This window comes from Trametes versicolor (genome assembly GCF_000271585.1).
Source record: "Trametes versicolor FP-101664 SS1 unplaced genomic scaffold TRAVEscaffold_3, whole genome shotgun sequence".
In the NCBI taxonomy this organism is placed as follows: domain Eukaryota; kingdom Fungi; phylum Basidiomycota; class Agaricomycetes; order Polyporales; family Polyporaceae; genus Trametes; species Trametes versicolor.
Window position 1 is genome coordinate 1,753,624 of NW_007360323.1, and position 27,249 is coordinate 1,780,872.

Here is a 27,249-nt window from a genome sequence, read left to right on the forward strand (position 1 = left end):
CCCCCCCCCCTTGTCGTTCACTCCCATGAATCGTGACCAGCCCGCCTACATCCCCATTCGCTCACAGCCATTGACAAACTCCATCAGCGAACGCACATCCCTGTTGTCGAAGAAGATCCTCCAAGGCAACATGCGTCGAGGGGTTCGTCTCCTGCTCTGGGGCATCGGCACAATCGCCTTCGTCCTCTTGGTCTGCCAGAACGCCGGTCTCGTGCGTTGCCCGCTCAACGATAGTGTTTCCGCTGCAGACAAGGCCGCCCTGCGGCAACAATGGAAGAAAGAGCGAGCGGAACATCAGACTGAGCTCGAAACGTGGAAGCGCGAGCACGCCGAATACGAGGACGAGGCCGCGGGCTGGAAGCGTGGGCGTGAAGAGCACAAGAAGGAGCTGGAAGACTGGCAGCAGCAACGGGAGGAAGAGGCGCGCCATCGTTTGGAGCTGAGGCGACGGAGCGAGGGCGTGTACTGGAAGGACCCGCACGGGGACCCACATTGCCGTGCGTACGGGACGCGCGCGTACTACGCGAACCTCAAGGACGTGCCCGGGGACTTGAGCTGGCGGGAGGTGTGCTACAACATGCCGCCTGTGACGATCTCAGGTGGGCGCAACTTGACTGATCCAGACACATGCGAGCGGAATGTAAGTGATGGACAGCATTCATATTCGCCATCGCCGTGCTAATGCGTACTACGTCTACAGGACGGAGGAGACATCGTCGGAACGTGGTACGTGAACACCGGCGAACCCAACTGTATGACGGGCTGGGGCTGGTTCGAGGACAAGGTAGGTCGAATCTCAGACCTCTCCTCTGATCCAGGATGGCACTCAAAATGTGCTATGCGTCAGGGATGTACCCCCAGCGTGCAAGGTTTACTAGTGAGTCTTCGTCGGCTAATGCACCGCCGCGTGCAAGTTACTCATGATTAATATTCATTCGAAGCGCTTCGAATCTCCCCTCGAGAATGTCCGCGATGGCGACGACCAACAGGTCATGTGCGAAACCACGCCTGCGATCGTACGTGACGTGCTGTATGCTAGTCCCAGCGAATGTCAATGGAGGGTACGTTGCCCCCGCTGTTCCTCGACCTTGCCGGGATGGCTAACAGCGCGGGTTCTACAGACGCGGTGGAACAAGCTGGGAAAATACATGGTCGGGGTATGGGACGTCCCGGACTCCCAACGGTGTTAAAGACGATGCGGTCGGGAGTCCTGCCGTGACTGTCAATACACGTCGACGGTCTCTAGGTTGTTTGATTTCTTATCCTCAGGGCCTGGTCCTCGTGTAATTCCATGACAACTGTACAACAATATTATGCCCCGTATGCACTGGCCCATGGGCGCGCCGGGCCTGATCATGAGCATGCGCGAAGCTTGCCAGTACGGCTCCTCAACGATATGATTTTGGTTGTCTCTGGTGCATCGGACCGCGATTACGCGAACACTGTTTGAAATTACGGGGGACTCGGACTTGTTGGTAAGTTATGATGCCGCGGCATGTCGCAGCCGTTGTGGCGCATTACGTCGGCGAGCGCAACCGTGACGCCTGCTGTTGCTTCCTACTACGATCCGCTCATTTCGGTCACTGCGTCTTCTGCAGAGTCGTGGCCTCCGAAACGCGCTCATTATCTCTGGCCTGCAGCGTCCGAGACCCGCTCTGGGACCCCATCTCTCTTCGCTCCTCGACTCGTCCTGTCCGATCTCGACAGCTCGCCACACCGTCTTGAGTCATAGTACGTATGTCTCGTACAAGGACCCTCACCGCCTGTCTGCAGCGTTGCTCGTCGGGTGGATTGCCGTACATAAATCTGCAACCGACGTCACTTCCGCGGGCTTCTCCTCTGCTCTCGGCGGACAGACGTGTCTCGGAAATCCCATATCAAGAGGCTCGCTGACCTGCTGTTCATCCGGCACACTCATGACGCTCATTCCCTAGAACCCATGTCCCCCAGGCGGCGGAAATTCCCTCTTACGGCGCACAAAGACGAGATGGCCCAGTGCAAGCGCAGCGTCGCGGAGCAGTCCCGTTCTAGAATGCGCACTTGCGTAAGTCACGCTGCATCACAGCCGCCGTGCTGGCTCTTCGCGGCTTCTCTCGGACCTCCGACGTCTCAGCTATACGTACTGGCACCGCAATACAGTCCGCCGCCGCCTGGGAAGGACGCACTCTGTTTGACTTAGGCCTGCGCATTATCAGCTTCTTGGGTGGACCCCGGCGTTCCGGAAGGAGAAGGTGCGGCGGTCCTAGCGTGACACGCGGATCTCATCTGTGGGCAACAACGTCCGGATGCCGTGGTGTTCGAGGGCGTTTTGTGTTGTTTCGGAGCCTGGCTTCGTCGTGGCGAGAGCTGTGGGCTCAGCTGGCCACGTAAGCCCATGACGAGGGAGTCGGTGGCAGAAGTACGCGGCTGGCTGCTTCTGGTTCTAGGAGACTGGGGTCAGGTATTATCACAAGGCATATTATCTATATTGCGGGAGGGAATATTGCTCATACGTTGCTCATCAGGCTGGAAGGACTTGCCTTCTAGACCTGGCAGGTGACGTGGTTTGGCATCGCTTCGCCCGCGAGGCAGATAAGTATTGGCACAACTTCATTTCAGCATTTGTGCCATGTCTTGGCAAAGTAACGAGGCGTCCCCTCGAGCCTATAGCAACACCCACGGTCTCTCCCTCGATTATACGTGTCAAGCTGTCAGTGCTGGGAGAGATACAGCATGTTCCGAGTGCGACGCGAGGCCACGCGCGTCTATACGGAGCCGTCCTCGGATTTTGAAACGGGGTTTGTACGAGAATTAAAAGCGGGTGTAATGCGCTGGATACTCCGTGTTTCCACATTTGTGGCATATCCGAGGCTCTCATATCTGCCCTCCGAGAACTCTTCCTCCGCCTCGGCTATCCCGCTGCTCACGCAACAGTTGTGCCGATGACGGTAGGAGGGCCTCGCACACCCTCGAATTCACTTTAGCTCTGTTTCATCGACCGTCATGGCCGCGGAGGTCCGCATGCGATAATTTACCCAGACCCCTGGCCCCCACGGCCACACCGTCGTGTGGGCTGCCACATCGATAAGGCGCGTCCTTCAGTGCCTTCCAGTGCCTATCCCCTCCGACGCTGCTCATCGCCCGAATGCCATATACAGTTTCTCCAAGCCTTGCGCGCGATCGCGCACGGCCATTCATCCTGCATCCTCACCGGCATCGGACACCTGCCGGCAAACGCACCCGAGGTCGAGCCTGAGCCTGCGGGTGCGCGCACCCCCGCAGTGTGCAGCACCCTGCTTCTCCCCGCGCTCCGACCCACGCGCCCGCCCTCGACGCATGTCCGCGCACTCCAAACGCGCGAACCCTGCGCAAGGCCGCTACGTCACGCACCCAGAGTACGGGGCCCGAGGAGGCTTCTGCGGTGCACCCCCTGCGGCTTCCTGCCTCGTCCTGCGCCCGGGACGCTGTCCCGCGCGCCCACGCGAGTTAAGCTCGCTGATGCTAATCAGATCGAGCGAGATCACCCGGCCTGCCTCTGCGTGGCGGCGTGCGCCCGGCACCCGGAGATTGCAGTGCGGAGGGAGAAGGTGCGAGAGCGGGCACCAGGACGGGTCCTGGCCCTCGCGCCCGTCCGGACGGCCATAAAGCAGGATGGGGGCTGCGCCCACCCGTGTTTTCGTTTTCCCTCCCACTCGTATCTGGCCTCTATCTCAGCCCCTGCGCCACCGCCCGACGGCAGCCCTGCAGCGCGCGATCATGGCCGCCACCGATCTCGTCCTCCGCTTCGTCTACCCGGACAACGCCAATGCCGACTTCCGCACCGTCAATATACACCAGGCCGTCGAGGGGTCCGACACCCTCATCGAGCTGTACAAGGTCTGCCCCCGCTTGCTGTCCCCCGGCTCTCTATGAGTGGCTGACCGTCCGTGCGCGCAGTTCCACCACCCTAACACCGGGGTCAACACCGGTCTCACGACGTTCCAGCGGAAGAACTTCGAGACGCAGCTATGGGAGAACGCAGGGCAGATAGAGTGGAACTCGAATACTAGCGGCGCCGTGTACTTCGGCGTCGAGCGGGTGAGGCCCTCCCACAGGCTCTCCACACAATGACATGCTGACCTCCGGCGTCGGCCACGGTGCTTTTATAACGCAGATATCGATCCGGGAGCTGCGCAAGGCGAAGAAACCGTCGAGCAAGTGAGCGGCTGATCGGCCTGAGGCGTTAGCCTACAGGCTACAGGCTCTGACCTCCCTTCCGTCCGTCTCCTTTAACGGCAGATCCCGGCGATTTAAGGTGAACAGCTCAGAGTATAAGTGGAAGATTGCGGAGAACGGCGCGGATTTGATTGTGAGTTTCGCGCTAGGCCGCTCCGAGACGCACCTGCGCTGCGCTGACTGTCCTGTCCGCGTTTGCGCCCCTGGCGTCTCGCGTGATCCCGTCTTCTAGTGCGTGAGCGATAATCTCACGAATCGCGGGAAGACGATCGCGATGTGGACGCAGGAGGCGCTCATCCTGCGCGTGGCGGAACGCGCCGAGGGCTTTCTCGACAGGGTCGTCGTGACCTGCGTGCTGAACCTATGGTTCAAGCGCCTGAACCTGTGGTAGAACGCCCAGATCGATCTGTGTCAGTCGGCTGGAGAGGGGCCAGAAGGCTAGCGGCCTCCGAAGAAGGGAAGGAGAAGGAGACGCATCGGCAGCTAGGATGACCGCCGGGGGCCCGACGGATCGAGGTGGGACGATGAGATCGTCGAAGACGACTGGACCGCTGCTTTCTTTTCCTTTGCATGCTTTACCGCTTTCATCGTAGTTTGTATACCATAGTGTACACATGATCAAACCTAATGCACATTATGACGTTGTCACGGTAGTATACATGCGGAGGGTATGAGCGGCAGGACGGCACCATGTGGACTGGTGATCTCTCCCGGGCCTAAAGCACCCTCCTGGATGGCGCGGCGGCCGGCAAAGTAGAGCAGGTTGTTGCGATGAGCATCGGATAAATGGCCAGGGCGGGTGGGAAGGTCGTCATCTGAACCAAGGGAGGATGGAAAGGGAAGGAAGGTCTACAGCAACGGAGATCACCGCGCCTCAAACTGGACCACTACACCGACCAGATCAGTCGCGCTCGGAAGCTAGAAGGAAGAGAGACGTACTCCTGTTTGTCCTCTTCTTGTACATGATACGATGTCCGCACTCCCTGCAGCGAATGGGCTCACGGGACCTGATTTCGTTTTTCGCACCGCAGTCTGCAGGCAACAGTCAGCAGTGGCTCACACGCTGCACACGACGCGTTCACTCACCAGCACAGAGGTACTCCATGTCCTGACGGGGCGCAGGGGCGTTCTGGAAGCCCGAGTTGCTGCCGTAGTTCTGGCCCGGTTGGGAATTCATGGTGGTAGCAGGAAGACAGTTGTGTAAGCTTGTTTGGTCGCACATGCACAACCAAACTCGGCTGTCGCTCGTCGGTGCAGGCGCCCGACTCAATGCCACGTGCGCACCGCGGCGCGCTCTTCCCGCCTGATGTGATGTCGACGACGACGTGCCTGTCTGCAATTGTGTGCCAGGTCCCCTTACGGGCTGCGTCTTATGCTATGTTTGCACGCCTGGGCTCTCCTACTTTGTCCACCCCTGCGCAGCTAGCTTTGTCATCGACAGTGTCCGAATGGGCCCGATATAGCTGCGGTATTCGCTGCGGATTGGCGCGCTGCACGGCGGCGCAGGGCCCGTCGTTAACGACGCGACGTCCGGGCCCGGTCCCGCAGGATGCGGACATGTTGGCAGCGGCCCAGATCATCGCTCGAGATCTGTTCTCTTCGCAACTCTATCTGCGGGGTGCATTCCTCTGTGGCTGGCACATCATGCCTTCGCGGTACGGCGCTGTTGGTTGGGGAGGAGCCTGACGAGGAACCAGCTGCGACTTAGAGCTCAGGCTGGGGACGGAGGCCGGCAAGGGATGGAACAGTTGTGGCGGCTCGAGGGCGAGGCGCGCAGGGATAGATACATCTCAGTTGGCTGCGGGCCGCGAGACCGTCGTTGCTGTACCGCCCTTGGGCACTCGAGGAGACGAGAATACAACGGTCGCCATCAGAACGCGGGCGGTCTCAGTGTGACTACAGGTTGTGTGGATACAGGAGCAGGTGAGAGACAGGACGCCGAGGGGTGGTACCAGAGCGCTGGTGTGTGCACGGGTGGGCGGGGTGATTGGATGATATGTCGGGCACCCGCGACAGAGGACAGATTGTTGGAGGATAGGGACGGGAGGTGGGAGAGGACGGGGGAATGGGGGCGTGTTGGGCGTAGTGGTTGCGGCGCGATGACAGTCCGATCTCCCAATCTCCTCAACTCATGGCAACCATTTCTCTCGGCTCGTTTCCAAGGCGCCCTCCTCATTATAACATGGCGCCCTCCCCGCCCCCGCTATTGTTCAGGCCTCCCCCATCCGGCCCTCCCCAAGGCTTTTTCTTCACCCTCCCTCTCTTCCTCTCTCTCCCACCGCCGTCCGTATGGCCACCACCCTTCCGTCCTTCGTAGAGCTCATGGCCACCCTCGGCCTCGGCGACCCCACCGACTCCTCCGAGCCCAGCCAGTCTGCTTCCCGCCACTCGCGCTCGTCCTCGCATTCCTCGTCTATCTCGCACTTGTCGGCATCTTCAAGCATTGTACCACCATCCACCAGCAATATTTATTCTTTCGCGCACTCCCCGTCCCCCGCAATCGTCGTCTCGTCCCACGAGGGCTCCCCAGAGAGGGACGTGCCCTGCGACATTCGTCGGTCGAGGGCCACCACCAGATATTCCCCGTATGGGTCCATCGTGCGTTCCTGAGCCCTTAATTATGCATCGCACAACGTACTGACGTAGCACAGAGCCATTCGAGGAAGGCAAGTATGCCCGTCCTCAATGCGGAAAGGACATACGAGAGGCCTATTCGAGTAAGTGCTCAACATCTTCGGATTCATTTGCGCCTGTCCTAACCCATTACAGGCCCTCTCGACGTCACCGCGTCTCTCGCCCATAAGCACCTCCTTCCGCGGTCGTCGCGCCCGGCGTCCAGCAAACCTCCCGCTCTCCGATGCCGACCTCATGGCATACACCCCTATCTCCTCCTACGTCCGCCGCAAGACCCCGCAGAACTCGCCGACGTCTCCCACTTTTGCGCGAGACCGCGAGACTGCGACCGCCACGGCGCATCCGCTTACAATCCCGGCACTTCCTACCCTTCTCTCGCCCGCCTCGTTTACGACTCAGTCGTCGGATAGCGAGGAAGATGAGATGGACGCCATTCCAGACAACTCGTACCGCCTCGGTCAGTCGCCGCACGTCCTCTCGAGTCCGCCATGGCAGTCGCGTTATTTCGACCCGGCTACCTCTCCGCGCATCGCTGTATGCGCGCCGCTCGCCCCGGACGATGCTGCTCGACTCCAGGTCGCCCCCATTGCATGAAGCGTTTCGACGCTCACCTCCGCCTTCCCCACTCCCACCAATCTTGCATCCGCATCTGCATCATCCTACAACTCCATCACCACTCGGTGGGTCTCAGTAAAAGTCGTATCATCTAATGTACGATAGTGCAAGGGAAGTCTCCCTCGCTATACCCCCTAGTGGACTTTTGCTTCTTGGCTCCGGACACTGCCTGCCCCATCATTCCACCCAAGCCCTACCGCTACACCCACACTCCTTCGAGTCCCTATTTGCTGGCCTGCGCCCGGCCCCTGTCCTTACCTCCTCCCCTCCCGCGCACACCACTCGCCACCCACTCTTCGTGCTCACGCTCGCTCCGCTATCTCCTGTACTGCTTTCGCCCACGCTGATTTTGATTCCCCCATCCCCTCCCTGAGCTCCGCCACCGCTCGTGGTGTGCGCCCCTCCCATACCACCCTCGGACTGTTGTGTGTACATGCTATTCCGCTTGCATTAGCGTCGGCGTCTTGCATTCCCCCCGGTACATAGCACCGCCCCGTACCCCCACAGAACCACACGCGCGCGCGCGTCGCGATCGCGCGCCCCACATCGCAACCACCCTATCATAGTTGCTTCGCGCGCCCAGGCGCCGGGATACAGTCGTTATAGTGATCTGCTACTGCTGCTACTGTACAGCTTCTCTAGCTACTCGGCGCCCCCGCGCATCACAAATACAACAACGGCGAAGACCCCAGCAGCGGTCTGCCGCTGCATCAGCCATCCAACCAACCGATCTGTGTGCACCTCCCCAACGCACCGTAGCGGTGCGGCGTGCCACATATCTGTCCGCACGCGCATCAGTCGTGGTGGGCGAGCCATGAGCTCAGTCGTGCGCATCTTCCTCTGCGCCCGGGCAGTTGCTCTCCATGTCCTCGAGTCCGTCGTACTGCGTGCCGCACCAGAAGCAGTACGTGTACTTGCGCCGCAGGTAGTCGAGTACGAGCGTTAGCCGGTCCCGGGGCTGCACAATGTCCGCCGTCAGCGTCATGCGAAGGGTGAGGTAAAGTGGAGACGGAAGACGTACGTTCAGCCGTAAGAATTGCAGTGCCTCTCCGAGATCCTCCTCAGAGTACGGCGCCTTGAGGAGCTCTGCTTTGTCCGCGCTACTATCGTCCGCGTCTGCATCTACGTCGTCGAGCGTTGATTTCAGCGGACGCAGCGCGTCGGCCTGCATCTTCGCGCGCAGCCGGCCCTCGAGCGAGTGGTCCGCGCGTTGTCGCTGGATGGTCGCGACGAGCACGGGGTCGTCGAGCGCATCGAGAAGACCCTCTGGGAACGTCTCCGGGTGCTCCGGGCTCAACCAGAGCACGTTGAACTGTGTACATGCATGCATCAGAAATCGTGTGCACGCGATGAACTAACCGACGCTGAGACAGACCTCGATACCGGCCTTCTCATCGAGCGTCGCGCACGTCCGTTGTGCAGGCCCGAGCTGCCCGACCGCACGTCGTTCCTCGTATTCCGCCCGCGCGCGGTCGCGGAAGGACGTGTGGTCGCGGTCCTCTGCCATCTTCGCCATCTTCGCGCGCCGCTCCGGCGCGCTGGGGGACGCGGCTCGTTTCCGGAGCCCGATGCCCTTCTTACCTGCAGGAGGGTGCGAGGTTAGCTGTGTTCATGACGATCGAGCAGTCCACGGTAAGTGAGACATGTATACACGGTATATGTGATGTAGTATGGAAACATGCAGCCGGACGTACCTTCCCATTCACTAATTCCGATTGGCACTATGCGGTGGCCTGAGGAGGTGGCTTGCGGTTTCTCAGCCTCCTCATCCGCGTCCACCTTAGGTCTCTGTCTAGCACCTATACCAGCCCGCCTCGGCTCATCCTCCTCCTGCTCAGATGCCTGCGCAGGCACCGCGGGCGCGCCACTCCCCTCTGCCTCCTCCCCATCCTCGCCCTTGTTCGCCTTAGCCTCCTCCTCCTTCCCAAGCGCCTGCCCGGGTTTGAAGCCCATCTTCATCATCATCGCCAACGCCTTGTTCTGCTGCCCGCTCTCGCGCGCCTCCTCCTGCGCACGCTCGAACAGGCTGCGGCTCAACGCGTCCTCGCGCGCCGCACGCGCACCCAGTTTGCGGTTCTCCGCGTTCCGTGCGGCGGCGGCGGCCTGCGCCTCCTTGCGCCGCTGCGCATACGTCTTGGGCGCGACGGACGTAGATGTGGAGGCAGCAGCGACGAGGAATTTGTCCGAGAGGTAGTCATCTTCTTCGTCGGACATGGTGGGGGTGTCCGGCGGGAGGTGGTGGTGGTTACATGGATAGAGAGGACGCGGGAGCGATGATGTCAAGCGCGTCTGTGGCGAATAGAGGCACGCGACGCGTCCGAACAACTCATCCGAGTCGCCGGATCGACAGCGAGGGCCCTGAAGCTAAAGCTTAAGCTTGACGAATTTGCACACGAAGGCATCCAACCATCACGCAAGAGCAGACAGGCATCGCGGTCATTCTATTCGTGCATTACGTTATAATATATGGGCTTTTCGTTTAAGTTATGGATGTGCAAAGCCGCTAGATTGACAAAGCGACAGTACAAGTTGACGAACGAAAAAACGGCACCAGACCGCTGCGGTGTAACGGGAGAGCGGGGAAATGGACTGCATGATAGGTAGACGGGATTCTCGGGGATAGGAGGCTCTTTCCTTGGTGCAGGAACCACGCATCGAATCCGCTTTGCGAACCGGGCGCAACTTAAGCGGCCACGGCGGGGGCAGCCTCGGGAGCCTTCTCCTCCTCCGCCGGAGCGGCATCGTTGGGGGCACCAGCGTCCGAGCCGTCGCCGTCGTTGAGAGTGTTGACGGCGATCTTGACGGCGATGGCACGGCCACCGACCTCCTTGCCCTGGAGGGCCTCGATGGCCTTCTTCTGCTCCTCCTCGTCGCCGACGTCGACGAAGCCGTAGCCCTTCGACTTGCGGGGCTTCCCCCAGCGACGGCGAACGATGCGAGCGCTGTTGACCTTGATGTTCTCGTCGGTGAAGAGCTTGGCGAGGCCCTCGTCATCGATGTTGAAGCCGAGGTTGGCGACGAAGAGGACGGTCTTAGACGGCTCGCCGGCGGGGTCCTCGCCAGCGGGGCGGGGGGTACGCGGGGCACGAGGCTTGCGCTGACGAGGCTTCTTCTCGCCATCAGCACCCTCAACACCCTCCGCGCCGGAGACAGGCGCCTCGCCCTCCGAGGTCGCGCCAGTCTTGCGCTTGGGCTTGCGCTGATAGCATATATGAACATCGCGTGTCACCATAAAACTCTACGGATAGGACTTACAGCCTTCTTCTTCTTCTTGGGCTTCTCCGCGTCGCCGGTGGCAGGGGCATCGCCCTCGGCCTTGGTGGCCTCACCGTTTGCCTCAGCCTCGCTGACCTCGCCGGGCACGGACTTGCTGCCGCGACGGCCAGTCCTCTTCTTGACACGCCTCTGCTTCTTCTCTTGGTCCTTCTGCTCCGCAGGCTTGGCAACCTCGACGATCACGGTGCGGCCGTCGAGCTCCTGCTTGTCGAGGAGTTCGACAGCCTTCTGGGCAGCCTCGAGGGTCGTGAGGGACACGAAGCCGTAGCCAGCGGAGCGGTTGCCGCTGCGCATAATGACCTGAGCGGACAGGCTGAGGGGAGGGTGAGTGGCGCGTGAGCATGAATGAATGCGCGTCGGAGGTGAGCTGCAACACGCACACGTCGCTCTGGACAGGCGCAAAGAACGCCTTAAGCCCTTCATCCGTGGTAGTGTACGCAAGGTTACCGGCGAATACCTGGGGAGAGGGGTCGGGACATGCTGCCACGTCAGAGATGAAAGAAGACGGACCTTGAAGCCGGGAGTCTCTTCGACGACGGACTCTTGCGCAGCCGCAGGCACGCCGTTCTCGGTGACTGGGGCGGCGGGGGCGGCGTCGGACATTTTGGAGGGATGGACGGGTGGGTTTTTCGTGAGGATGAACTTGATGAACCGGTTTCTTCGTGTCAAACTTGGGGGTTGGGAGGAAAGGGCGGGAGCGGGGGGCTGGCTTGTTTTGATACGCCAGCAAACTCCGCTCATAGCCTATTACGTCGCCATGGCTGCTGCTCATCAGCCTCTGGCACGGGCGATGCACAACACGCTGCAGATCTATCATCACGTTGTTGCACGCAGGCGGCAGGCCCTGCAGCTGGCGATTGCCAGCGCACTCAGGCTGCGGCCGTCGTCTTTAAACCCTGCAGCACGGACGTCGATACTGCAGGCGCTGCAGCGCTGATCACCAGGAACGCGCGTGATTGCACATTGCTCGTTCATTCGCCCACGCAGCGCGTCGTATAGGGCATGGATTGCCGGGTGGGCAACGAGGGCGCGCTCAATGCCTCAAGCGGGCATGCCGCCTTGGCGGACAGGGGAAACTGAAGGCCCATATGCGCGCGGCGGTCGCCGCGAGTGGTGCAGTTGCGACGCCCCGACGCGGGTCCGTGCGAGCCCTTGGCAGATTACCTAAGCGTCGTTCGTCGCAACCAATTTCTTCCCCGCGCGAGCCCTTCATCTGCACCTTTCCCTCTCCCTCCAGCACCGTCTCTCCTCGACGTCCCGGGCCCACACTCCTTTCCCGCCCTCCTTCATTTTTGCGCTCACTCTTTCGCGCACAATGGCCTCCAAGCTCCTCAATCTCGTCGCTCTGTCCTCTCTCGCCATCATGGCCTGCTCCTTCGGGGCTACGCCGGCGAACGCGCTCTCTCATGCCCACATGCAGCAGCTTAACAACCGCCACCTCGGTCATGCCGCGTCTCTTCCTAAGAAGAAGCGCGACACCAAGCGTTGCAAGGCTCGCCCCTCTACCACGTCCTCGGCTGCTCCTTCCACGACCCCCCACACTAGCAGTGTGAAGGCCCAGGCCGCGGCGGTGACTACCACCAAGGCGCCGGCTGCGACCACCACTACCAAGGCCGCGGCCCCTGCCACGACCACCAAGGCGTCCAGCGGCAGCAGCGGCTCGGGTGCTGCTGGCAGTGGCAAGTTCGGCCAGAAGGGCTCGAAGATCTGTGTCGCTTGGGGTGACGGCAATGATGCCTCCCTGGCCCAGTTCAAGACCAGCCACGTTGTTGGGTGCGCTCCACTCTTTCTTTATTTCCGGTAAATAGCGAGCATAATAACTCATTTGGGAACACTAGCATCTACGACTGGGGTGTTGACAAGCCCTCGAAAGCTGATAGCCTTGGCTATGAATTCTGGCCCATGCTCTGGGGTAGCTCCGGCGACAAGATCAGCGCGTTCGAGTCTGCGATCGCCAACAACCCTGGTCTTGGTACGATTATCTTGGGATTCAACGAGTGAGCTTTTTCTTGGCATTGCAATGTCGGTTTGCTGACCTCGTCATAGGCCTAACGAGGAGGGACAGTCCAACATGGATCCCCAGACTGCAGCCGCCCTGTGGAAGCAGCACATTCAGCCGAAGGCGGCGTTGGGATACAAGCTTGCTTCTCCCGCTATGTCGTCTCGCCCTAACGGCCACCAGTGGATGAAGGACTTCATGGCCGCGTGCGACGGTTGCACGGTATTGTTCATTTCACCGTTTCACTGTAGTGTGTTATTGACCTTATTCCCATCAGGTTGACTACCAGGCCGTCCACTGGTACGACATTGGTTTCGACACGTTGAAGTCGTACCTTACGCAGTACCACAACGAGCTTGGTCTCCCCATCATGCTCACCGAGTTCGCCGACCAGGTATTTGCGGCGGTATAGCATCCGCGACACTGTATTGACTCCATTTTCAGAACTTCAATGGTGGCTCCCAGGCGTCCTCTTCGGAGATCTTCCAGTTCATGGGCCAAGCCCTCGAATTCATCGACAACACCGACTGGATGGTTGCTGCCTGCCCCTTCGGTGAGCTTATAGCAGGTTTCATTCGTCGGCCATATACTGAACTTCTGTGATAGGTGTTATGCACGACCTGCAGGGTGTTAACACCCTCAACATGCTCCAGAACTCCGACGGCTCCCCCACCGATCTCGGCTTCGTCGTTATCAACAACAGCTACTAATTGTACCCACGTCTCAGATACGGAGAGGGTCGTCACGGACTTCACGACTGTGACGTATCATGGCCGTTGCTCGTACCTATACCCTTGTCTCTTCTTGCCGGGTCCTCGTGCCTCTGGATAGGTGTTGGTGTGGTTTCTTAGAGCAGTCGGACTGGTTGTGCCAGTTTCCGAGGCTCGTACGTGGGTGCTGTGCATGCAGATTTTATCCAGATGTTACCTGGCCGTGCCGTTTATCACAATATTTGTTTGTCGCATTGTTAGTGCACCTGAGCATCGTCACGAATGCATTGGTTTTGTAAGCTTCAGCTCGATCGCTGCCAGAGTTGCGTCGCCCTTAGTTGCACCGCGTTGCCGGACCGCGTCGATAAATCCGTCGAGGCGTGGAAACCGAGGGAAATGCGGTCGGCCGAATGCAACGCAGATGCCCTCCGCGAGCCTCCGTGTTCCGTCACTGCTTGATCGTGCATATACATAGACACGACCACTGAGGCCTGCGGCGAGCCTTACTTCCAACCCCCCTACACAACGACTGTAGAATCCAATATGGTGGTCAAACATCTGCCACCGACCGTGAAGCAGCTGCTGACGCTGCGCACACCTCAACCGCGTCCGACGCCTTCTCTACCGCGGCTTACCGCAGTCCTCTCCAGCACTTTCCAAGATGCGAAGGCGAAGAAGGCTGAGCGGGGCTGGCTCACACTTGCGGTACGTTCTAATGGCCGCAGCACACGCGCACTACGGAACGCTGACGCGTCATTCACTTTGTGGGGAATAATCAACCCTGCGTTTGCCATGTTGAACGCCCCGCGTGAAGATGTGCACTCTTCTGACCGCAAACGCTCCGCCAACTATCGGTCACTTGTACCGTTTCGCGACGCGGGACAACCTGGACAACGCAGCGACGCGTCGCGGATATGACGAGGCGCTGTCCAAGGCCGCACTCATGCGTGAGTCCGCGCTGAAGAGCTGCATCTTCGTCGGCGTACCACGCGTAAGTAGCACGCGTCCTCTCGCGTCGATATCACGATAGCTCATCTGCTGCGCTCACCGTGCCCCACAAACGAATATATGCGCCCACTGGCCCCCGCAGACGATCCTCTCTTTGGCGAACCTACACGAGACAATAGAAGACGACGTCAGGAACGGGCTGCGGAAGACGTCTGTCAGGTACGCCCTCGCAACCCCACAACGCTAGCTCTATTGTATGACGCTTGAGCTGACGCGTGCCCCGTTGCTACTGTCAGGACGGTGGACAGCAAGAACGTCGATGAGATCGTAGCGCGCGGCGAGGCGCTGTGGGCGACCATCTACACCCCCCATGCGGAAAAACTTCGTAACAAGTTAGGCTCGTATCACCCCGACTTCATAGGTAAGTCTCGCCCGCCGCGCGTTCCTTGTCCCTCGAGGTGCCCGGGGCGTGCGCACCTTGCCCCTCGCTCGTTCCCGCACTGCAGAACAATGCAGGGACCGCAGGGGCATAATGCAACGCGTCCGCTCCCTCGGGCCTCCCCGTTCCCTCCCCTTGTGCCCGGGATGCCGTAGACGTGCTGCAGGGCACCCCGCACCCCCGGGATGCACCTGCAGCACGCACGCTCCCGGTCCCTGCGCACCCTCCTCGCCCCCCGTCCGATTTGCACCGCTCGAGTTCTATCAGACGCTAATCTTGCCCGCCGATCGCCCCTCTTCCGCACATCCTCGACCGCACCCTATCGGTTCGGCTCGGCTCGCGCCCGACCGCAGAATTCATCATACAGGCGTACGGAGCGGTGCTGGCGCCCCTGCCCGGGGGCGACGCCGTGCTGGGCAACCTGAGCCGCGCGCAGGGCTCGATCGTCGGGACCGCGTGCCTGCGGGCGGAGGGCGGCGTCGGCCCGCAGCTGACGAGCCACGTCTTTGGGCTGCTCAAGGCGCGCGACGTGCCCGGGCTCAGCGCGGAGGACTACTGGCTCGCGAGCGACGAGGGCACGGAGTGGGTCGTGCGCACCGTCGACAAGATTCTCGACGTTGTGAAGCCGGAGCTGGCGCTCCCGGACGCGGATGGCGCCCCGCAGGCGAAGCTCTAACTCTGAACTCAGGCTCGGGAGCGGGGGACGGGGCGGGCGGGCGGGCGGTCGGTCCGCAGGGGGGAAGGGTCCGAAGGGGAGATGTCCGGCAGGGGCTCGTTTCTGTTTAGTGTCGTTCCTGCCCAGAAATGGCGCGCGTTGTACCATACTGGGCGCGGGGAGGAGAACCAAAGGACGGTGCATCGAGGCGGTTACGGCACATCGGGGTCGATCGCTGGCCCACGGTTGTGGTACCGAAGCAAGTGTCCTTCGGTTCTCGACCTACTTGGATAGTATACAAGGTTGTACATCGACATATAGATATAAAGTGAGCCTTTGCGAGAATGGTACATTTCGGTTGCGGTGCGGACGGGGAGCGGAACGCGGTGCGGGGTCGGCGCGGTGGGAGGGGGGTGTACGGGCGTACGTAGGGAGAACGGGGCGCGAGTGCACGTCGTGCGTGCAGCATGGACGACGATGACGTGAGGCCCTCGGCTCACGATGGTGCTCCTCCGCCGTAGACCACGACCCAGCGGTACAACATCGCGGTAACCGTTACGGTGTCCATGAGCGGGGGGTGCATCTGTGCGTCCAAATGCGATCAGCTATCCATCGATTGCAGCCGGGTTCCGCGGCGGAACGGTGGGCGGAACGGAGGGGAGAAGGGGGGAGGCACGTACCACGACGCCCGCGCCGGCATTGCGGACAAAGTGCAGCTCGCCGTAGACCTCGCCGATGTTGTACCGCTGGGGCCGTGTGGGGCGGTAGAACGCGATTATGTTCTCGTTCTGGTCGAGCAGCTGCACGATCATCGATATGGCTCAGCGTGCGGTCGGCCTCATTGCAACGCCGCCGCGCGCGGGGGCGCAACATGTGGGCCCCTGCGCGCGGAGCGCGGACAGGCACTCTCACCTCGATGTCATTGTACGTGTTGGTCGTCTGCCGCCATCGATACTCGTAGCCGTCTGGGCCGTTGAATACCCTCGAGTTCTGGCCGGGGGAACCGGGCGGGGCACGCGGGTGAGTCGTGTGGCGCTCGCGCGAGCACGGCCGTTCGCACACTCACGTAATGGCGGGGATCGATGCGGACGAGGTCGGACATGGGCAGCGTGCTCTGCAGAACGCGCGGCGACTATCAGCCCGGGATCTGGACGCAATCTGATCTCCCCAGCGCGGGGCGTACCTTGCCAATGACTGCGCGTCCGAGCCCTCCGCCAGGCGCCCATTCGAGTTTTGCCACTCGGTCCTCTTTGTTTGCGCGGATGGCTCGCCAGAGCGTCGTCACGGTCTGGCCCTGGTTGTTCCTGTCGGTCTGTGCCGGGGCAGATGAGCACCGACGCGGCGGGCGCAGAGGCTAGCGGAGGAGCGCGAGCTTACCTGGAAGCGGTACAGCACGCCGTAGCTGCCAAACAACTGGCTGTCGCGGGGGTCCTGCGAGGTCCAGGAGAGCACTTCGTTGCTCGCCATGATCGTCGGAGAATGGTCGTGAGTGGGCGCGAAGAAGACGGGTTGCGTGGAAGCGGAAGTGTGTGCAGGACCGGAAGACCTGGCGAAGCTGAGTGAGGAGCGCGGTGTATTCCCTCCCGTGCTTTATATGCGTCCGCGCGAAATGGTAAATTTTCGATTCTGCAACTGATGTGTGCGGATGTTCGATCGGGAACGTGGTCGCGGCGGCAGCTAGATAAAGCTGGGTACAAGGATTTCCAACGTGTCTCCGTGGAAGAAGTGTGCTTCACGATGTCGTCCGGGGCGTTGCACAGTGGAGTGTGTGGGCCGAAGTTCCTTTGGGCGTGCAGACATGATCGGGAGAGAACACGAGGGATCTTGTGAGCGCCGTATCATGTCCTCGAGACTGCAATAGAACGAGTGCGCACGGCAGGCGGGCTTCGATGCCAGGAAGAAGGGACGGGTTGCGTCGAACAACGCAGGCCCATCAGGATCCTACGCGTTCCATTGTGTAAAACAGTCAAAATGGAGGATATATCCATCAGCTTACAAGGACGAAGCGTACTTGCGCCTGTGCCCTCGCGCACACGAGGTGGACGAAGGCGATCTTGATTTGGCAGGTTGGCTGCAACGAGGTGGTGTGCGGAGGGCAAGCCCAGCGCTGCGGGCCAGGCGTGGACGCAGCGTGTCAGAGATGCCATATGGAGCACAAAGGGTCTCCCTGCTTGCAATCAAAGTTCGAACCGGGTGCAGGAATGGGGTGCAGGCATGACAAAACCGAGATGCGCGACGTTCTCATCGTCTGCAAGCGTCTGGACGGGAACGGCAAATGTGGCCTCGGCCGGTGGGACGGGCGAGAGTAGATGGCAGGCGCGGCCCAGCGCAGGCGGAAGAGGGTGTGATAATATCAGAGCTTAACCTTCTTCCCCGAACTCTGCACAGTCAGCGTGAACCTTGGGAAATGAATGGGAATGAATGCAATGCGCATCCTACTCCGCTCAAATGCGCGCTTCGGTCGGAAGGGAGGGCGAAGAGAGGGTCGACACGAGCAGCCACGGCGGCTCTCTCCGCCAGTCACGCGTCCCCCCGCATCCGATGGCAGAAGGCAGCCCAAATGGAGTGGTAGAGACCCTACGGGATTCGGCCAGAACCTCCTTGGCGTGTCGTCCGTCTACGTATGTACACATTCCAGGCACATGCCTCAGGCTCCTGGCTCCGGCAGCGCGACTTCTTGGAAGCAGAACATGCACGATAATCAATGGGGTTGGTACGGCACGGTTGAGCAACGGGTACGTACACGCTGAGTTGGAATACACTCACCTGCGCGCGCAGCTGCTCACGCTACGACCTGGATGCCGATCGTCCGTGCCGTGCCTACGATGGTGCTCGCGATGGCTTCTAGACGGAGGTGCTTGAGGTGCTGGTCTGTCGCCTTTATTTTTGCGATTTCGTAGACGTGCTTGAGACTGACGGTGCCGACGAAGTCATGGCCGGGACGGCCGGTACCCTTCTCGATCCCCGCGGCTTTCTTGAGGAAGTAGGCGGTGGGGGGAGTCTTTGTGACGAAGGAGAAAGTGCGGTCAGGCTGGACGGTAATCAATGTGGGAATGGGAGTGCCAGGCTCTATGTGACCAGTCCGCGCGTTGAACTCTTTGCAGAAGTCCATGGACTTCACACCGCGGGCACCGAGCGCAGGACCGACCGGCGGTGAGGGGGCCGCTTTGCCAGCGGGGATGAGCAGGCGCTGCAGGCATGTGAGCAGGACGACGAGAATAGCGTGGTGTACGACGCACGATTATCTGCGCCCGAGCATTGAGAGCAGCCTTAGACATCGCCGAGGACAGTGAGGAGAGGGTGGAGTGGACTGGCAAAGACAGAGCCGGAGTCGACCGCGGCAGCGCAGAGCACACCCACGGCGCCTAAAAGAGAGCGCGGGGTTAGGGTCGACGCGCCGGCTAACTCGGTCACGGACGGGCCACTGACACGCGTCGCGTTGCCCAAAGCAGGCACTGCGGGGTAGCCTCTGTCCCTCCTCGTCGTCTCTTGTTCTGCCACCATCTCCTCGCACAACGATGAAGACCGCTGCGCTCCTCCTCGCCCTTGTCTCCGCCGTCGTGGCAACGCCCTTGTCGCTCTTTGACAATGCACAGTCCCCCCTGAGCGACTTCCCCACCAGCTACCCAGGCTTCGACCTCGACCTTTCCGCGCCGCGTCTTGTCCAGTTGGATGGCCAGGACGAGCCGGTCACGATGACCGAGCTTGAGAAGGTCAACCGCCTTCTCCGCCCACCGACGGGAACACCGCTCACACAATGCTCCCTTCCAGATTCAAGCGAAGGTTCGCGGCATCAAGTTCTTCGACGTGTAGGTGGTCATTTGCTCCTCATTAACACGTACCTCACCCTGCCCCTTGACAGAACCGAGACCCCAGATCTGGGCTCTCTCGCCCACCTTAGGGCCGTGCAGAAACGTGTGTTGTCTCTTATGCGACCTGCTATCTCCTGGGTTGACGTAGCGACAGCATCCTACCCTGCTCCGAACAACACCCAGGCGGTTCGCTCTATCATTGACACCCTTGAGATCCAGAACCTTCGAGATGGCCTCGACAAGTTCACCAGCTTCCGTACACGCTGTAAGTGCTGCCTTATCCCCGGCCGGGACCTTGTCTCACAATATACCAGATTACCGCAGCGAGGTAGGTTGCTGCCGCCACCAGCGATGTCCCGGCTAATATGTTGCGCATAGACCGGCAAGGAGAGCCAACGCTGGCTCCTGAGCAAGATCACTGAGGTTACTCCGCCGACGTCTCTCACAGTCGTCCTTGCCTCACACAACGTGTTTCAGATCACAGAGAAGTTCGCTTCCGACTCTCTGAAGGACGAGATTTCCATCCAGGAATTCCCGCACTCCTGGGCGCAGAGCAGCGTCGTAAGTCTCTTCCTACACTCCACTCCGCGGTCATGCTCAGAAGCCACTTTCCCAGATTGTCCGGATCAACGGCACATCGCCGACTGACGACGGTGTGGTCGTAATCGGTGCCCACCTCGATAGGTTGGTAGACTCGGTACCGTTCCGGACGCAACCGCTCATTGTATTGATCATTCCCTTGGCGTCTCCAGCACGAATAGCTGGCCGTTCCTCCCTGCCCCCGGTAAATTAGTCGTGTGCTCAAAGAACGCTTCTGGGCTGACTCGGCCCTTTAGGTGCCGACGATGATGGTTCGGGTTCCATGAGCATTCTGGAGGCGTACCGCGGGTTGGTTGCCGCAGGCTTCCGGCCAGAGCGCGCTGTGGAATTTCACTGGTATTCTGCCGAGGTACATCTCTACGGTAGCGGAGTTGGAGAAGACTGCATTGACCACACTGTGCTCTTGTCTGTCATAGGAAGGAGGGCTCCTCGGATCGCAAGCGGTTGCGCGCGCCTACGAAGGGCGTAATGTGAACGTTGTTGCCATGAGTCAGGTTCGGGTCTATCTTTTGAATCTCAGTCTATCGTCGCGATCTGACGCTATTGCCTCCAGTACGACATGACGGCTTGGGTCAAGCGTGGCACCCGGGAGCAGGTCGGCATTATCACCGACTTTGTCGACCCTGAGTCGGTGTTCCAATCTATGTTTGTTGTGGTTCTTGGTTTCTCACCATCATCTACACATCTCTGCAGCCTGACGGAATACAACAAGAAGCTGGTCGAACTGTATCTGGACATTCCCTGGGTGGAGACGAAGTGCGGATACGCTTGCAGTGACCAGTGAGATTCCAAATGACCCTTCCGAACGCCCAGCCGTCCCGCTGAAACCCTCTCTTCCCTTCTTTCAGTGCCTCGTGGCGCAAGGGCGGATACCCCAGTGTCTTCACGATTGGTGCGCGCTGCCGGCTCGATTCATCTCGCTTACCGTCGCTCACGCAGTGTCTTTCATTTCGTGCCCGCTTCGTTGCATCTATCGGATGCACATTCACATGCATACAGAGGCCACCTTCGAGAATTCCAACCACGGGAACATCCACAGCGCGAACGAGTGAGTTGCACTCCGACGATTCTCCTTCTGCGCGCTGACGCACCGGCTCTGTGTTCCTCCCTGCAGCCGCTACGACATCTCCGACGAGTTCAGCTTCGAGCACATGCTGGAGTTCTCCAAGCTCGCCGTCTCGTTCGCTATAGAGCTCGGAGGCTGGAAGAAGGCCGACTAGAGCACGTCATTCCTGCGGAGCAGTATTTAATTTACGATCTGACGGCCATATACGGACACTTTGGATATATACACATTACGGATTGGATGCATCTACGCTGGGACCAGGCGTCGCGCCATGGATGGTCCAAACGCCGCTGTAGCGCAGCGTTTGTATAATTCGTACGTACGAGCCGATAACTGGTGTCCGTTCTCGCTCGACACGGGTCTTCCGAGGACCATTCCGCGCGCGCCGGCATAGGGCATCCCCCCGCTCGTTCTGACGGTTCGTGATGTGGCCGGCAGAGAAGGCGCGAAGGCTGGAAGGGGCCCCTGATCCCCTTCTGCATGCAGCTTGCACGCCCGTCCGTGATCTCGCGCCGCAGCGGCCCAGCAGCGCGCGCGGGCGCGCGAGAGAATACACGCCCATGCCACAACAGCATAGAACCGCTCCCGACATGTGGCGTGCCGGGGCAGGAGTGTTCCAAGAGAACCGGCCGCGCAGGCGCGAGGCGCGTCCCGTGGCTCGTGTCGCATTCGCAGCCTGCAGTGTGCACTGCTCATCAGACTCCTCCCATCCCAGCTGCCAGAGCATCCCGCGCAGAACCCAGAATTCAATTCCGCGCAGCGCAATTTACAGAAACACCCACGCATGCACACGCCTCGCGTCTCGCACCTCCCATTCTCAGCCCTGGCCCAGCCGATCCCAGCCAGCGGCAGCCAGCCTATTACCCGCCGAGCGTGCTCCAGAACGTCGCCGAGTATCCGCCATAGGCGACCACGTCGGTGCCCGCCAGGACCGTGTGTGCGACTTCCGCCGGCCGCTTGAAGTGTGCGCGCTCGACGACCTCCTGCAGGGCCGCGAAGCGCGGGCGGAGTTAGCGAGCGCGAACGCGAGGGGAGAGGGAAGGGCAGGCAATGGCAATAGCAATACCCAGCCAGCCAGCGCACGCCGCCGGCTGGCGCCGGGGGTAGCTGCCACACGCACCTTCTGCGCGCCGTTCCGGAGGTCCCAGACGAGGACGACCCCATCGGCGTAGCCGCGCGCGAACAGACTGTGCACGGTCGACCCTCTGATGTACCGCGACCCCAGTTTCGGTGCGGACGACGCGGGTGCGGACGCGGACGTGGAGGACATGCTGCTGTGGCTGCGCCCCGCGGGCCGCGGCGCGCCCCCGATGCTCCTGCTGCTCCTGCTCCCGGGCTTCGGAGGCGCGGCGCGGTAGCCAAACTCGAGCCACGGCTTGCGCCCGAACCCCCGGGTGCGCGTGTCGTAGAAGTGCACCTGGTAGTCCATATGGTCGATCTGTTCGGCACATCTGTTAGCTCTGAGCTGATCCGGGCGCGGCGGCTGACATCGGAGCGCGGGCGGAATGTATAGCGCGTCCCGAACAACCTACCTCGAGGGCGACGATGTGCGGGTCCTGCGGGTGGACGTGCACTTGAGTGACCTTTCCCGAGACGCGGGCGGGCTCTGTGGGGGCGCGTGCATCGATGCGCGTCGCCGCGATGAAGTCACCCGAGGCGGAGTAGACGGTGTCGTTCCACGACGAATACGCGAGCGCCTGGACGGCCTGGGTGTGCTGGGTTTGGATGCGTACTGAGGTCGCGGAAAATGCCGTGGGGCGGGGCGCGTTCCGGCCGTGCTCGCACGTCAACTTCCAATGGCGGACCGTCTTGTCGTGACCACCTGATAGGAAGCTCTCGTCTCCGACAGGCGCGAGGCATGCGATGCCGGGGTTGGGATTGGACGTCCCGGCGAACCTGTTCTCGATCACGGTCGAATGCGCCCTGTAGGTGAGATCGATACGGCGTGGGCGCTGCGGGTGGGTTTTAGCAGTCGGCCTTCCGCACTGGGTCTATCAGGAAGGCGCCTCATCCCGTACCTGATCCACCCGCACGGGAATTAAAGACACCTGGCAGGGCCCTTTATTGTAGCCGACGACAACTGTGTGGTCGCCTATGAGGCACGCGTCCTCGACGTGCCGGGAGTCGTCTTCAACAGGCAGCGACCACCGGGTTATGCGCGCCCTGTACAGCCACTGTTTCAATAAAGCGGGCGAATAGACGCAGGAGCCACCTACTTCCGTCGCTGATCAATGAAGTGAGCGTCGCCCCGCATGAGGATCGTGGTGAGGGGGAGATCCTGGTTCCGAGGCGCCAACAGCCGCCTTCCCCGCGCGTACCCAGCTTTCGGTATGACCACAGTATGACCAGTGGGGTTCTCTTGACCCGCGGAATCGGGCTCGTCTTGGTCCGAATCCGAGCCCATGTCCTCGCTGATAGAACGCGATGGGGCTCGGCGAGCGGGGTTGGAATGCCGAGAGGGTTCAGGAGAGGCGTTGCGTCTGCTCTGCGGCCCTCTCACAGGCGCGCGGACTCGCGCCCGACGGTGGCTTCTGTCGTGAGTGCGTGATCGTAGAGAGCGGGCTTCCTCTCTGGATGTGACGTCAATACGCATGTCCTCATCGGTGTCGTCGTGATCGCTGCTGGAGTCCACGCGCATGCGCTGCATGGATTTCTTCCCTGCAACTGATCGGTTGGGCGGACCGCCGAAGTCTTCAGGGTCGCTGTCAACATCGTCCGAATGCCGCGTGTTCCGATTCCGCTCATTGCGAATTGACGTGTAGGGTGGGACGGGCGGTGGCGGTGTGTGCGCACGGCCGTCGGTGGAAGGATCGCTATCCGAACGGGGACCGGACCGAGAGGCGGGCGCAAACGCGTGCTGCGTTGCAAGATCGGAAGCATCATATGTCTGCGGCAGGAATCCAAGTCCGGGAATCCGACCCAGCGACTGTGGAGGGAACGCCCTGTCCGGAGAGGACTCCCTGCTCGACGGATAAACGTCATCCATCTCCGCATCGCTGGACTCCGCGGCGAGACTCTCCCAGTTCCCATAGTCGGCTCGACGCTTTTCCAGCTGACGCCTGGATGGGGTCGCAGGCTTGCGGATACAACCAGATGGGTTCCCAAGCGCGAGGGCGCCATCGTGGTGCGGCGAGTGTGGCGGCTTGTACCCCTCTTCCGTTTGATCGTCATCCCGGTCGCGAACGGTCGCTGAACGGTGCTCGAGGCGCGGAGAAGCGTATGTCACCACTGACGCTCGGTCGCAGGCAGCGCTACGCGATGGTGGACATTAGCAGACTGACTTTCCAAGAAAGCATAACGAACGTACGTCAACGATGTTGCATCTGAATCCACGCTTTCATAACGCTCAGCGGTTCTCGAGCGTTCAGGCGTTCCACTGCCGTAACTGGATAGCCTGGATGGGCCCCCAACATTGTGTTTGGGCGAACAAGGGATGTCTGGAGCCTGTTGCTTAGATGGGGAGGTCGGGGAGTTTGAAGCGACTGACACATCGGTTGCCGACGATGGTCCGCTCGCAAAAACTTGTGTCATCTGTGCATGCGGCGACCGCAATGTCATGTCGGGCATGCGCACACTCGTGCCTATAATCTCCGGCTCATCGTCTTCGTCGATGACAATAGGGTTCGACGCATTCCCCGGCAGAAGCTGAGACCCTGGCGGGGCGCTGGCGTTGAACCGAAGTTGCGCGTTATGAGATGGCTCAACTTTCGGCGGCTCGAGCGTCGAGGCTCGTCCAGTATGTGTTACGGCACGCGACAGAACCCTGTCAAGGTCGGCGGACCTAATGCCTTGACTAAAAAGATACGAGGTGAGTTCGAGCGGGACCAGAGGGAGGCTGGTTTCCTACACGGATAATAGCGACTTCAAACTCTCGCCCTGGGCGGTGAGATCAGATACCCTATAGTGTAATACGTTCTGAGCGAGTATTGGACGTAACGCTGAGTTAATACGTACCAGTCGAATGCAATCCCGTCAGGCCTCGATGCCTCTGCCTCAGCTACAGCTAACATTCATGCGAATCTCCGCCTAACTCACAAAAGCTGAGGCGCCCTAGTCAAACGTTTGCCTTCTCGTGCTAAGCGTGCCGCCGTCTGCAGAATCAGGTCGTTGACATTTTGATGCGTTGTAGTTTGGGGGAGAAACGGCGAGAGAGAGATGACTTCTTGTCCCTGTTGCGGATCTGAATTCGAGGTAGTAGCATGACCTTGATTTTTGTCGGTATCTTTCTTTGGTGCAGAGAGCCTGAATCTACGGATATTGTCGAGATCTCGAGGTAAGGGCGAGGCAGAGCGTTTTGCGCTATGGGACATCCGCAGTGCCGCCACGAAACTGAGCAAGTCCAAACGTTCGTTGAGGTCGACGTTCCCAAGAAAGCAGGAGGCATGCATAGGCGCCCGTGCAGTGTCGGTGGCTGAAGCGCGCCAGCCACCGATCACTGAACCTCTCCCTCTCTCCACGACCGCACTCAATGCTCGGTACTCAAAATTCGTCGCGTCTTGATGTGAGCCTTGCACACGGAATATGTCTTACAGCCAAGATGCACAGTCAAATGAAGTGCGCCATGCACGAAAGGGGAACACACACGTCCCAGCTATTCGTTCATCCCGCCCGGTCCTAGGTTCTCAGCGCCAGGGACATGTCTCTCAGAGAGGGCGCGCTCTCAGCCGCGGGCGCGGAAGGGGCTACAACGGCCCTGCCCACGGTCCACACCTCTCAGGGCCACGACAAGACGCCGCGCTCTCTGCTGGCGGCCCGTCGAGTTCACATGCAAGCCGTCACGGCCAGTCCACCTCCAATTGGCGCGGCTCGACGCCCAACTGGGCGCATCGTACACATTATCGTTCGAGCAGAACGCCGAAAAAACCTAGACTGGAAGACGCGGGGATCATTCCCGGTGTCAATCGGGTTTCCTCTACAGACGCTGCAGAGGACCGAGCGCCGTTACGTGCAGCGGCACTGCACGACCCTCTATCTCTGGATCAGCCGGAACCCTTGGACGAGCCATTGTTGACTTACCGAAGTCCAACACCAGATGGATTGGGTCGAACGCCCTCTTCAGAGGTTTCTGGACCGTCAGGGTCTACGCATGAACCGTCCAGTCGCTCGACCTCCGGTGTCCGGCAGCAGCCCTGGTCATTCGACCCCAGACATCCGTCCCTGAGCATCTCCCTTGCTCGTGCATTCTCTGCGTCAACGCCTTCGAACACGAAGTCGTTCGACGGAACACACATCATGGGGCCTCCGGTCAGAACGTCTCCTCCAGGCGACAGTTACCTAGACCGCGAACTTCTCGGATCCGGTGAGCGCTCGCATACCATTACGACAGAGTTACTCTGGATGACTGACTTATTCGTATCATAGCGGCTGGACCTGAACCGTCATTCACGCTCTTGGACTCTCCGTCTCTCATACCTATCTCCGTGCCTGGGTCCCCTTCAGCAATCTCGTTTCGGTCTGACTCGCCGAAATTACACCACGGGCGAGGACAGTCTGAGAGTGCAGAGAATCATCTTGAGGCGTCTGTGCCGGGAAGCACTCGCTGGGGCTGTTGGTCCGCTTTGACGAGCCCTCCAAGGTTTCGAAGTGGGACTCTCATTCTCGGCCCAGAGCCTGAGATACAATCTGGTAGCAACGCATCCCGTCGTTCTCACTCTGTCCCACGAGCCGGCTCCTTCGATGTCAGACTGAGGTTCGTACCCTTCGCGCCCCGTTTTGTGCAAACGCTTAAACGTCGCCTTTGGCAGTTCTCCAGTCGAGGCTATTGCCCAGAGCACCAGTCGGGTGCCACCCCTGACTAATACGAGCACGGAATTCACCTCAACGAGAGTTGAAGGGACGTCTCAAACGGATCGAGCGAGCGTGCGGTCGGTTGCCTCGAGTGTCCAGACCATCCATCTTCGAAAGGACCCGCATGACAAGCCTCGTAGGCTGTTCGTTTTACCCAATCGTGGGGTACTGAGCGTCACAATGCGAGGCTGTTTCGACATCGTTCCAAAAGCTGACTTTCGGTGCGTCATTAACTTACCTTAGATCACATATTGCTGAACTACAAGTAGACATCCAGCTATCCTGAGGGGCGGCGCAATTGCGGATCCCAGCAGCCATGTCGTCGATGATGCGTGCGTCCTTTCCGGCCCCAGCCGACCCATTTTTGTGCTCGGACAACCTCGCAACAACCAACAACTATCTTTGGTACGACTGAAGGCAACCCGAGTACGTGCAATCTGCTCTCACCTTAAACCCCCTAACGTCGTGTCAGGTGAAAGAGTTAGGGACATTCGACCGTCCTTCCCAACTGGAC

At 60.4% G+C, this 27,249-nt stretch overlaps 13 protein-coding genes across 13 annotated transcripts; 7 read left to right on the forward strand and 6 right to left on the reverse strand.

Moving 5' to 3' along the window:
* Positions 1-130: 130 nt before the first annotated feature.
* TRAVEDRAFT_35183 (uncharacterized protein) lies at positions 131-1,190 on the forward strand (the record flags this gene model as incomplete). Its single annotated transcript, XM_008036725.1, has 5 exons — positions 131-640; positions 701-784; positions 848-877; positions 942-1,061; positions 1,122-1,190. 5 exons carry the CDS (start codon positions 131-133, stop codon positions 1,188-1,190), a joined length of 813 nt encoding a protein of 270 aa, XP_008034916.1.
* Positions 1,191-3,627: 2,437 nt separating this feature from the next.
* On the forward strand, positions 3,628-4,843 carry TRAVEDRAFT_27222 (uncharacterized protein). The gene is made up of 5 exons (XM_008036626.1): positions 3,628-3,855; positions 3,916-4,056; positions 4,133-4,176; positions 4,258-4,327; positions 4,427-4,843. The coding sequence occupies exons 1-5, from the start codon at positions 3,736-3,738 to the stop codon at positions 4,583-4,585; spliced, it is 534 nt and encodes a 177-aa protein (XP_008034817.1). The 5' UTR covers positions 3,628-3,735; the 3' UTR covers positions 4,586-4,843.
* TRAVEDRAFT_27224 (DNA-directed RNA polymerase core subunit RPC10) lies at positions 4,823-5,516 on the reverse strand. Its single transcript, XM_008036627.1, has 3 exons — positions 5,281-5,516; positions 5,134-5,226; positions 4,823-5,081 (listed from the first exon to the last, which is right to left on the reverse strand). The coding sequence occupies exons 1-3, from the start codon at positions 5,369-5,371 to the stop codon at positions 5,059-5,061; spliced, it is 207 nt and encodes a 68-aa protein (XP_008034818.1). The 5' UTR covers positions 5,372-5,516; the 3' UTR covers positions 4,823-5,058.
* Positions 5,517-6,070: 554 nt separating this feature from the next.
* Positions 6,071-9,657, reverse strand: TRAVEDRAFT_70009 (uncharacterized protein; the record flags this gene model as incomplete). The annotated part of the gene is made up of 6 exons (XM_008037391.1): positions 6,071-6,792; positions 6,846-6,911; positions 6,964-8,401; positions 8,465-8,755; positions 8,819-9,024; positions 9,138-9,657. The coding sequence occupies 4 exons, from the start codon at positions 9,655-9,657 to the stop codon at positions 8,264-8,266; spliced, it is 1,155 nt and encodes a 384-aa protein (XP_008035582.1). The 3' UTR covers positions 6,071-6,792; positions 6,846-6,911; positions 6,964-8,263.
* Positions 9,658-10,126: 469 nt separating this feature from the next.
* On the reverse strand, positions 10,127-11,322 carry TRAVEDRAFT_118093 (RNA-binding domain-containing protein; the record flags this gene model as incomplete). Its single annotated transcript, XM_008037392.1, has 4 exons — positions 10,127-10,642; positions 10,681-11,032; positions 11,100-11,176; positions 11,230-11,322. 4 exons carry the CDS (start codon positions 11,320-11,322, stop codon positions 10,127-10,129), a joined length of 1,038 nt encoding a protein of 345 aa, XP_008035583.1.
* A 620-nt stretch (positions 11,323-11,942) lies between these two features.
* On the forward strand, positions 11,943-13,735 carry TRAVEDRAFT_27227 (uncharacterized protein). Its single transcript, XM_008036628.1, has 6 exons — positions 11,943-12,492; positions 12,558-12,716; positions 12,766-12,940; positions 12,996-13,112; positions 13,163-13,271; positions 13,325-13,735. The coding sequence occupies exons 1-6, from the start codon at positions 12,035-12,037 to the stop codon at positions 13,426-13,428; spliced, it is 1,122 nt and encodes a 373-aa protein (XP_008034819.1). The 5' UTR covers positions 11,943-12,034; the 3' UTR covers positions 13,429-13,735.
* A 147-nt stretch (positions 13,736-13,882) lies between these two features.
* On the forward strand, positions 13,883-15,798 carry TRAVEDRAFT_27229 (uncharacterized protein). The gene is made up of 5 exons (XM_008036629.1): positions 13,883-14,133; positions 14,243-14,419; positions 14,519-14,595; positions 14,673-14,797; positions 15,169-15,798. Exons 1-5 carry the CDS (start codon positions 13,972-13,974, stop codon positions 15,489-15,491), a joined length of 864 nt encoding a protein of 287 aa, XP_008034820.1. The 5' UTR covers positions 13,883-13,971; the 3' UTR covers positions 15,492-15,798.
* Positions 15,787-17,316, reverse strand: TRAVEDRAFT_143777 (uncharacterized protein). The gene is made up of 6 exons (XM_008037393.1): positions 16,848-17,316; positions 16,654-16,782; positions 16,537-16,584; positions 16,383-16,460; positions 16,151-16,270; positions 15,787-16,053 (listed from the first exon to the last, which is right to left on the reverse strand). Exons 1-6 carry the CDS (start codon positions 16,935-16,937, stop codon positions 15,967-15,969), a joined length of 552 nt encoding a protein of 183 aa, XP_008035584.1. The 5' UTR covers positions 16,938-17,316; the 3' UTR covers positions 15,787-15,966.
* A 936-nt stretch (positions 17,317-18,252) lies between these two features.
* On the reverse strand, positions 18,253-18,748 carry TRAVEDRAFT_115873 (mitochondrial ribosomal protein L11; the record flags this gene model as incomplete). The annotated part of the gene is made up of 2 exons (XM_008037394.1): positions 18,253-18,660; positions 18,710-18,748. The coding sequence occupies 2 exons, from the start codon at positions 18,746-18,748 to the stop codon at positions 18,253-18,255; spliced, it is 447 nt and encodes a 148-aa protein (XP_008035585.1).
* Positions 18,749-18,959: 211 nt separating this feature from the next.
* Positions 18,960-21,339, forward strand: TRAVEDRAFT_27233 (peptidase). The gene is made up of 16 exons (XM_008036630.1): positions 18,960-19,183; positions 19,242-19,279; positions 19,333-19,385; positions 19,437-19,547; positions 19,597-19,610; positions 19,661-19,705; positions 19,760-19,843; positions 19,899-19,966; positions 20,035-20,066; positions 20,119-20,231; positions 20,299-20,376; positions 20,436-20,509; positions 20,576-20,662; positions 20,731-20,774; positions 20,882-20,930; positions 20,997-21,339. The coding sequence occupies exons 1-16, from the start codon at positions 18,989-18,991 to the stop codon at positions 21,100-21,102; spliced, it is 1,191 nt and encodes a 396-aa protein (XP_008034821.1). The 5' UTR covers positions 18,960-18,988; the 3' UTR covers positions 21,103-21,339.
* A 469-nt stretch (positions 21,340-21,808) lies between these two features.
* TRAVEDRAFT_115203 (uncharacterized protein) lies at positions 21,809-22,579 on the reverse strand (the record flags this gene model as incomplete). The annotated part of the gene is made up of 4 exons (XM_008037395.1): positions 21,809-21,919; positions 22,069-22,219; positions 22,313-22,386; positions 22,481-22,579. Coding segments are annotated over 4 exons (435 nt in total), but the record flags the coding sequence as incomplete, so codon positions are not given.
* A 2,874-nt stretch (positions 22,580-25,453) lies between these two features.
* On the forward strand, positions 25,454-26,036 carry TRAVEDRAFT_27234 (uncharacterized protein; the record flags this gene model as incomplete). Its single annotated transcript, XM_008036631.1, has 1 exon — positions 25,454-26,036. A coding segment is annotated over exon 1 (232 nt), but the record flags the coding sequence as incomplete, so codon positions are not given.
* Positions 26,037-26,120: 84 nt separating this feature from the next.
* TRAVEDRAFT_163204 (uncharacterized protein) lies at positions 26,121-27,014 on the forward strand (the record flags this gene model as incomplete). Its single annotated transcript, XM_008037396.1, has 4 exons — positions 26,121-26,247; positions 26,310-26,637; positions 26,693-26,956; positions 27,005-27,014. Coding segments are annotated over exons 1-4 (669 nt in total), but the record flags the coding sequence as incomplete, so codon positions are not given.
* Between the last annotated feature and the right edge of the window lie 235 nt (positions 27,015-27,249).

Excerpts from the sequence above, each read along its gene's own strand:
- TRAVEDRAFT_27229 (XM_008036629.1), top strand. The coding sequence starts at position 13,972 with ATGGTGGTCAAACATCTGCCACCGACCGTGAAGCAGCTGCTGACGCTG. Across the intron at positions 14,420-14,518 it reads TCTTCGTCGGCGTACCACGC|ACGATCCTCTCTTTGGCGAA; the intron begins GTAAGTAGCACG and ends TGGCCCCCGCAG. Across the intron at positions 14,798-15,168 it reads GTATCACCCCGACTTCATAG|AATTCATCATACAGGCGTAC; the intron begins GTAAGTCTCGCC and ends GCCCGACCGCAG.
- TRAVEDRAFT_27227 (XM_008036628.1), top strand. The coding sequence starts at position 12,035 with ATGGCCTCCAAGCTCCTCAATCTCGTCGCTCTGTCCTCTCTCGCCATC. Across the intron at positions 12,493-12,557 it reads AAGACCAGCCACGTTGTTGG|CATCTACGACTGGGGTGTTG; the intron begins GTGCGCTCCACT and ends TGGGAACACTAG. Across the intron at positions 12,941-12,995 it reads CCGCGTGCGACGGTTGCACG|GTTGACTACCAGGCCGTCCA; the intron begins GTATTGTTCATT and ends TATTCCCATCAG.
- TRAVEDRAFT_27224 (XM_008036627.1), bottom strand. The coding sequence starts at position 5,371 with ATGAATTCCCAACCGGGCCAGAACTACGGCAGCAACTCGGGCTTCCAG. Across the intron at positions 5,227-5,280 it reads CATGGAGTACCTCTGTGCTG|ACTGCGGTGCGAAAAACGAA; the intron begins GTGAGTGAACGC and ends TGTTGCCTGCAG. Across the intron at positions 5,082-5,133 it reads CAAGAAGAGGACAAACAGGA|TGGTCCAGTTTGAGGCGCGG; the intron begins GTACGTCTCTCT and ends TGGTCGGTGTAG.
- TRAVEDRAFT_143777 (XM_008037393.1), bottom strand. The coding sequence starts at position 16,937 with ATGGCGAGCAACGAAGTGCTCTCCTGGACCTCGCAGGACCCCCGCGAC. Across the intron at positions 16,461-16,536 it reads GCATCGATCCCCGCCATTAC|AACTCGAGGGTATTCAACGG; the intron begins GTGAGTGTGCGA and ends TCCCCCGGCCAG. Across the intron at positions 16,271-16,382 it reads ACACGTACAATGACATCGAG|CTGCTCGACCAGAACGAGAA; the intron begins GTGAGAGTGCCT and ends ATGATCGTGCAG.
- TRAVEDRAFT_27222 (XM_008036626.1), top strand. The coding sequence starts at position 3,736 with ATGGCCGCCACCGATCTCGTCCTCCGCTTCGTCTACCCGGACAACGCC. Across the intron at positions 4,177-4,257 it reads GCGAAGAAACCGTCGAGCAA|ATCCCGGCGATTTAAGGTGA; the intron begins GTGAGCGGCTGA and ends CTTTAACGGCAG. Across the intron at positions 4,328-4,426 it reads AGAACGGCGCGGATTTGATT|TGCGTGAGCGATAATCTCAC; the intron begins GTGAGTTTCGCG and ends CCCGTCTTCTAG.
- TRAVEDRAFT_27233 (XM_008036630.1), top strand. The coding sequence starts at position 18,989 with ATGAAGACCGCTGCGCTCCTCCTCGCCCTTGTCTCCGCCGTCGTGGCA. Across the intron at positions 19,844-19,898 it reads CCTGGGCGCAGAGCAGCGTC|ATTGTCCGGATCAACGGCAC; the intron begins GTAAGTCTCTTC and ends CCACTTTCCCAG. Across the intron at positions 20,510-20,575 it reads ACCGACTTTGTCGACCCTGA|CCTGACGGAATACAACAAGA; the intron begins GTCGGTGTTCCA and ends ACATCTCTGCAG.